This window comes from Pavona decussata, unplaced genomic scaffold (genome assembly GCF_977016875.1).
Source record: "Pavona decussata unplaced genomic scaffold, jaPavDecu1.1 SCAFFOLD_58, whole genome shotgun sequence".
Classification (NCBI taxonomy): domain Eukaryota; kingdom Metazoa; phylum Cnidaria; class Anthozoa; order Scleractinia; family Agariciidae; genus Pavona; species Pavona decussata.
In genome coordinates this window covers 447501-455779 of record NW_028145480.1, presented here as the reverse complement: position 1 = coordinate 455779, position 8279 = coordinate 447501, and the positions used below count along the sequence as shown (strand labels likewise).

The following is an 8279-nucleotide window of genomic DNA, read 5'->3' as shown; positions in this document are numbered from 1 at the left end:
CGCAGACACTTCGAAAACGCGACGAAGCGGCCGCCATTTTGTTGAAAACCGCTACTCACTATCTATCACAGAATAGATAGCGAGTAGCGTAGCCAATCAGAGAACGGCATTCGTGATAGAACACTAGTAGATTTATACTAAGTGCATTTAGACTAATATTTAGGCAATAAATGCAAGGAAACGGTGGTTTGTTTCAGTAATATTTCGATATAATTCTATATCATCGTCAGACTAGGTGACAATGCGGTAGCTAAAGTTTAAATACTAAAAGGGTGGTAAATTAGCATCAAAAGGCACGTGAGAATGAAATAAGTACAAAACAAAAAGAGAAAACTGTCACGAGAACAAGCAGAATTCTCTGCTGGCCTTCGAGCCATTGTTCAAGGATGGCGATGAACGTTTTATGTGATAGGCTTCTTTGTATAGAAGGAGGTTCCAATTGTCGTCCCTGTCAATGCTACGCACGGTTTCGTTGAAATATTCTTTGGTGGTCGTAGAAGGTGGGCCGGTCTTATTGGAGAAAATGTCTGGTAAATTATACAGGCCTTGAATGTGTTGGATATTATCACACTGTCGAAGATGTTTGTATATAGCACTTTCTTTATCCGTGAGCGCGTGTTCTTGAGTGCGAGTAAATAGAGTTCTGTCCGTTTTGCCGATGTAAGAGCAATTGCAGCCGGGACAAGTGAATTCGTAAACAACATCTGATTTGCATAATGGTGGTGTTTTGTCTTTAGTACTCGTGAAGAAGCATAATTTTGTGGTCTTCTGTTTTATTCGAATGTCCACATTCGGGTCAACGAGACTTCTGCGCAGTTTATGCTTAAGTTTCTTAGTAAGCTGTGTTGTTAGGTCACCAACGAATGGGATTGTAAGCCATTTTGTAGTTGAATCCTGGCTTGTTTGGGAGGTGACATTGGTGCAATGATCAGGAGCCCTATTTAAGCCATAGAAGTAAAGCGTTTAATTAGCGATTTTGCAATACGCAAAATTATATCGAAATATTACTGAAACAAACCACCGTTTCCTTGCATTTATTGCCTAAATATTAGTCTAAATGCACTTATTCGGTTTAACTTTCGTTCTATTGCTCCTGAAATTATCAGCCGGTAATGGTTAATCTGAATTTCTGAACCGATTTAGGACTTCCGAACAAATGTTTACCAAAATCAGAAAAAAAGGATGAAAATTCACATCTCCCTGAGCGCGACAGGCATATTCTAGTAATTAACATAAATGATCCTTTTAAGATCAAATCAACACTCAATTCTCTTGACGCAGCAATTTCCTAGAAATCCAGGATGTTATTTTCGGTTTGCAAGCTTTCTAAGAAAAAACTCTAGACATAACATGTCAAATGAAGCATTTTGATTGGTTGTTATGTCAAAAGGCCACCTTGAATGTCATTATGTTGACTACAAGGTAATATTGTTTCCTTGTTTCAGGACTCGTTGTTTTGAGGTGTGTTTTTAACTACAAGCGTTGCTCGTTTTTGTACATCAATCATGGATATCCAAACCTTGTTGCACAATCTTCATGAAGAAGTATCCTGTTCTGTGTGTATGACCAAGTTCACTGATCCCAAACAGCTGCCATGCTTGCACAGCTTTTGCCTTCACTGCCTGGAGGGGATTCAACGAACGAGTGCTCGCCAAGATGAAATAGCATGTCCAGAATGCAGAAGAGTTTTTAGGATCCCTGGAGGCGGAAATCTGAACGAGTTTCCTACCAACTTTCGATTGAATAGCCTGCTAGATGTACTGGCTATTAAAGAATGCCAAACTTCACGAGTCAAATGCGAAAATTGCGACAAAAGAAGCGAACATTGTTTCTACTGCTTCCAGTGTTGCTCCTTCTGGTGCGATGACTGCATCAGTCTGCATAATGGCATCAAAGCCAATAAAGAACACCATGCGTTGGCTTTAAAAGACTTTCAAGATCAAAACTTTGAGAACATTTTAAAGCGGCCAGCATTTTGCCAACAGAAACACCACGAAACAGAAGAGCTGAAATTCTTTTGCATCGATTGTAAAGTTGCCATTTGCAATTCGTGTGTTGCTACAATTCACGACGGTCACGCGAAAATGATTTTGAAAGAAGTTGCCGATAAACGCAAGCTACAAATGAAGTCGGCGATTGAATCCCGAAAACAAAATGTGCAGAGAAAGATGATTAAAATCGCTGAACTTGACGAACAATGTGCTAAAATTCAGGCGCAAGCCGCTAGAGTGAAAACAAACGCACAGATGTTTGCTGACAAGATTATTGCAATGGTGGAAGTAAACAAGCTGGATATTTTTCAAGCCGTGGATAATCAAGCGAAAGAATCTGTGGAACATCTGGAAAAACAGAAACAAGAGTTTCAAGATGAAATTAAAGTGCAGGAAGCCAAAATAGAAAAAACTGAAAGGCTTTTGAAACGAAGCTCTATCGCCGATATTGTGCAGTGTGACTCAGACGTATTAAGCTCAATTTCACCAAAGACAGACAGTGATAAAGAAGATCAAGTCGACCGCCATGACCTTGAAAGTCTTCGTCAGTTTGTTTTCGTAGAAAACAAGACATTGGAGGACAAATTGAACACTGAGGGATTTGGCTCTTTCAAAACATTCTTCAGCAAGAGTAATGCACAGCAATCAAGTGCCAAAGGATTAAGAATCAGTGACGTAACTGTTGGACTTGAAGCGCAGATTGTTGTAACAACAAGGAACGCTCAAGGAGAACAATGTTACGAAGAGCGTGACTGCGTAACAGTGGAAATCACAAATCGTCAAGGCCATGACTGTGCGACTCAAGCGCAAGTCCAAGATAACAAAGATGGCACTTACAAGATCAGCTACTTTGCCACAGAAACCGGAACATGCCAGGCATCAGTGATGGTAAATGGAGAACATGTTCGTGGCAGTCCTTTTAAGGTTCAAGTCAAACCCAGAAATTTCAGACCCGTGCTATCGTTTGGACAACAAGGTTCGTCTGCTGGAATGTTTAGCAATCCTTGGGGGATAGCAGTGAATGAAAAAAATGAGATTGCAGTGACTGACACTAGTAACCATAGGATCCAGGTATTTAGTAGTAATGGAACCCACTTAAGATCTTTTGGTAGAATGGGTGATCAGCAGGGAGAGTTTAACTGGTCTGCTGGGATAGCTTTTCATAATGATAGCATTATAGTGGCGGACCGTGGTAACCACCGTGTTCAACTCTTTAGTGATCAGGGTAAATATCTTGGAAAGTTTGGAGAAGAAGGAAATCTTCATCACCAGGTCAATTATCCTACTGGTTTGTCTATTAACAGTGATGGCAACATTATTGTGAGTGATACAGGTAACAAATTAATTAAGATCTTTTCCCCTAAAGGGAACCTTGCATGTAAAATTGGCCGAGAGGGCTCTTTCACCAACCCTGTCCACTGTATTCAGCTGGGCAAATATCTTATAGTATCAGATGGCGATGAACACTGCATCAAGGTGTTTGATTTGGAGGGGAATTTCTTGTATAAATTTGGGAAGGAGGGGGATGGGGACGGGGAGTTCAATGAGCCCCGCTGCCTGTCAGTGAACAAAGCAGGCCAACTGATGGTCTGTGATGCAGGGAATCACAGAATTCAGGTCTTTGAACCGAACGGAAAGTTTGTTACAAAGTTTGGATCATACAGTGCGGTGGGACAATTCATTAGACCAATCTCTGCAGCATTACTAAGCGATGGGAAGATAGTTGTGTCTGATATTCTGAATCACCGCATACAGATTTTTGAGTAAATGTAACTGCTGGGATTTAAAATCGATGCTATTATTGAACCAGGTCGGTTTGTAGTTTGTTTAGAACATCACGTTTTTTAAAATCTGAAGCACACAGAGCTCTAAGTTATTTGCGAACAGAAATCAATAGCACACAGTGAACTGTCTCATGATAAACTGCCTCGAATAAAGCATCCATTTGTTAACTAGCCAGGGGCCCGTCTCTCGAAAGTGTCGGTAACCGTACCTGGCCCGATAAGTTTTGTTTTAAATGTTTTTTCGCCGAATAGATAGTGATTGCAGACCTGGCAGTTGGCCAATGTTTTCATAGAATTATAGGATTTTAAAATTTAGAATTCAAAGCTAACAAAACTTGACTTCTGTTAAGAAATATTTTTCACCAAAGACACTTATCGGGCCCGGTAAGTTACCGGGACTTTCGATAAACGGACGCCAGGTCTTAATGAAAACGCCCAAGGAAGGTGTTTTTAGGATATCCCTTAGCAGTATAGTTTTGGGGACTCAATACGGTTAGTCCTTATTCCTAAACGAACTCAAATCACCTGTAAGCTTGTGATTATCTCTTAAACTATTGTTTTTAAAAGTTAGTACATCCCTTATCTCTATAATTAGAGCGGTTGTCAGATGAGTAAATACTCTACCCAACCACAAAGACACAGAAAACGCTGGCAGTGAAGCGAATCAGAATTTCAGGCAAATACATATAAACGGAGCCAAGCGCGGGTAAATGAGCGCGTGCGGGTCACGACTGGTTTTGATTTTGCTTCTTATTGCTTAAGAAAGTCACGCGAGTTTACTAACCAGTCACAGAGCATAGTAAAGTAAGACTAGAGGAAATGCGAAAATTACTTTCTCGCGCTTTCTCGTGGTATAAATCCTTATTTTGCATCTTTAACTTCTCACCTAAAAGGAATGATAGGGCTTCCATATGTTTGAGATACCTGTTGAATTGTCGTTTTTCTTATGCTTCCGCTTATACTTATGTTCACAAGACGTGAAATCTTACCCTTAATTTCACACACGCTGATGTCCATGCTTATTTAGTGGGTGATAATTGTTAAGTGACTTCCTTCCGTAAGCGACCAGTCTTCTTGATCATTTCCAGGTTGGTCGCCAAACAAAGACTTATGAGATATCTTCTACATATTTGCTGTTGTTCAAAGTTTCTCCTACCTAATCATCTCATTTGATAGATAACCTTCCGTATCACGAGGACGGTCAGCTATGAGATTTATTGATCAGTATAAGTACAAAAATAAAAAAGTAATAATAATAATAATAATAATAATAATAATGATGATGATGATGATGATGATGATGATGATGATGATGATGATAATAATAATAATAATAATAATAATAATACTAAAAACAAGCAAAGATAATAGAAGCTTATGTGTCATTCAGGAAAGCAACAGAATAAATTTAATAAAAAATAAATATAAATAAAACAACAAAAAAAATATAAATAAATAAATAAATAAATAAATAAATAAATAAATGAATAAATAAATAAATAAATAAATAAAAAAGGAAAAAAGAAAAAAAGGAAAATTAACAAAAAATAATTGTACTTTCGTTTTGCTTCTGTTAATTTTTTTTTTCAGTCGTTTTGATAGTGGACAAAAGGCAGCTGTAACGAGGCACATTTTTTTCTTCTTCGGTTTGTACTTGTTGCTGCGGACTCCAAGTAAAAACTTGTTACTGGCGCCAAGCGCGAAATAACGCGTTCGGCCAAGAGACTTTTGGTTTTGGTTTTGCTTCCCATTGGTTGAGCAAATGGCGCGAACTTTGCGAACCAATAACAGAGCACATTAAGAGAAAACCTACGCAAAAATTACCTTCGACACTCAAATGAAAACCGCTCTATCGGTGTGCATAGTAGAAGAACACAATAATTCAGTTGGACAGCTTTCATTTATAACTCCCACAACGGGCGAGGAAGTTGTCATGGACGAGAAGTGTCCATATTCACCTTGAGCCAGCTTCGTACTAACTTGTAGCTTAAACTAATGATTTGCAGAGACAAAAACATACTTGTTTTAATAACATAGAGATACACTTGTTTTTAACCATGCTAGCACAAATGCTTTCAAATAATTAACAAGCTGCTACGGCGAAACGCTTTAGCATACTGCTTGTACATTTGCAATTTATTTCTCCAATACTTTTGTAGGTAACATTATTTAATAATGTTACTCACTCATTTAAAAATGAGTGACTTCCCTCTTGTCATGACATTAGAAAAGAGAAAGTAGCTTCTAGTGATAATGACGACCTTAAGCAAAGCCTGCTGTAGTAAAACTGCACCTACTTAATTTCATATATTTGAACGTAATCAATATTTTATACTTTGTAAAATAATAGTATTTTTGTAACAAGTTAACTACTAGCTCTATTTTGTAGCAATGTTTAAATGATAATAATAAGATAATTCAGAAATACTCATGATTGTAATCTAGTTTAATAATAATGAAGGTTGTAATTAAAAAGTTGATAATTACAATAGATTGTAACTCTTTGTTGTGATGTTTTGCCGAGGTTAGTGGGGGAAGTGAGGGAGGGGAGGGGTTGTTACTCCATAAAATTTTATAAGGGAGTCTTCACTCGGAAGTTTTCACCCTTAGCGTTTCACAAACAAAATTTCTAACAAAACAACAACAACAACAACAACAACAACAAAATAAAATAATTGTATCCGTTTCCTGCACCTCAAAAATAAGGAAAAACATCATCCCTTGTCAGCTTTTGCTACTTTTCCTTTTACTTAATTTTTTTTACTACCTTTTTGGTTGACAGTCTCTTTTTGCGACCTTCAATGCTAGAATTTTAAATTTTGCTGCCCCTTCGCATCCTACAAAAGCGAAAAAGGGACCACTTTCAAGGGATATCTCCCCGTAGAGGGCTATGATATCGAGTACCCACTGCCCTCGGGAAGTTTAGTCCGATCATTCTCATTTTATTATCCAATTAGCCAACAACTCGATTACTTCGGGACCTGTAGATGCCAAGAAATAGTGGATTATTATAACGGTGGGTGGAGAAATCAAAATTATTCAGAAGAAGTCAGGTAAAGCACAATATCGTTCCCAGAAGCCATCTTCCTTTCGGTCAGCAGTATCCGCCTGTAAACCGGAAGCCAGATCTTGGCATCCGGTCGTTGATTAGCCCAGAGCCCGTGTCCACAGCGGTCAAATGAGTGCGCATGCTTAAGCCACGCGCGTTTGATTTGGGCGCGCGTGGGAATGGGTTGCATCATTTCCATAGAAACAAGCAGGCGGCAAGATGGCGGCAGATTTAAATTTCGCGGTATTTGTTTTCATTTCGCGGTAATAAGGCGGAAACAAAACAGCTAAGGTTTTTTCTTTAAACACAGCCCTGCAAGGAACGTCTCTTTTATATATCTTTTTCAACAAAAAAACTATCTCTGCAACAATAGTGAATTTTCCTGTCGAAGTTACGCGTTCGTAGCGAAACATGAAGACTTGTGTTTTTATCGTGGTAGTTGTTGTCGTCGGCCTCTCTCGTGCAAAATTTCTGGGTGAAAAAACCTGTTGCCTGAGCAGTAAAACTCCAGAGAAGAACGTTTGTAAAGGCAGAATGATTGGACTTAGTACTGAAATGGCTCGAGTGGCGGAGGTTGACCGTGGACATTTTGTGTGTTTCATTTGCACCAATTAAGAACAAGAAACATCTCGGTTCGTGCCCATTACCCACTCATTCGGCAACCTTGAGTAGTACCCCCATACCTGAGAGACTATACAGAGTTTTCGACGAAGAAGGAAGAAAAAAAAAACATCCTATCGTCCAGGTACAAGGTGGCGCACCAGTTGCTTCTCCTCTAAGGAGGAATTTCAAACACCAAAGAAGAACAAAAGGGTGGGTGGTAACAATTCGATAATTTATCTCACAACATTTTGTCGTTCCTGTTGTCTTATGACAAAAGTTAAAGCAAAAAATAATTTTAATTCTCTCTAATATAACATAGTTCTATGTAATATGTCACCAATATTTTTTTCAGAGAGAGATGGGGGACGGGGGGGGGGGGGTTGGGGGTGGAGAGCAAAAAATGTACCTGCATTTACATGTAAATAATGATTTGATACACCAAAGCAGTAGATACTCTGTATATACTCTGAAAGGCAGAGTTAACAAACCACTAGATATGTGTTTATATATATTCATGCTACAGTTTCAATGATGTTCAAGTTTCACTGTGCATCAAAACTTAGCTTGTTCTACTTCAACAATATTGACCACCAAATATGCAGTACAGGACTGTGGATCACTAACATCACCATCAAAACAAACATGGTATGTGCTCCTATTACACAAGTAGCTCAATATGATAAAAAAATGTCTAAGAACAACATTTCATAAGGCCGTCTTTTTCTTTTTTCTTTTTCTTTCTGGAGTTCAATAACCACACAATAGTTCAAAAACCACACATCAGTTCAGTGACAGTAGACCTCATTTGCCAGAAAGCTATAGGGGGCGGGGGTTGGGGTTTCGGGGTCAATG

General features: G+C 38.7%; 1 protein-coding gene across 1 annotated transcript; it reads left to right on the top strand.

Annotated features, from left to right (window-relative positions):
* Nucleotides 1-1226: 1226 nt before the first annotated feature.
* On the top strand, nucleotides 1227-5259 carry LOC146479472 (E3 ubiquitin-protein ligase TRIM71-like). The gene has a single exon (XM_085110335.1). It carries the CDS (start codon nucleotides 1506-1508, stop codon nucleotides 3756-3758), a length of 2253 nt encoding a protein of 750 aa, XP_084966461.1. The 5' UTR covers nucleotides 1227-1505; the 3' UTR covers nucleotides 3759-5259.
* The last annotated feature ends 3020 nt before the right edge of the window (nucleotides 5260-8279 follow it).

Coding starts and splice junctions, on each gene's coding strand:
- LOC146479472 (XM_085110335.1), top strand. CDS start 1,506: ATGGATATCCAAACCTTGTTGCACAATCTTCATGAAGAAGTATCCTGT.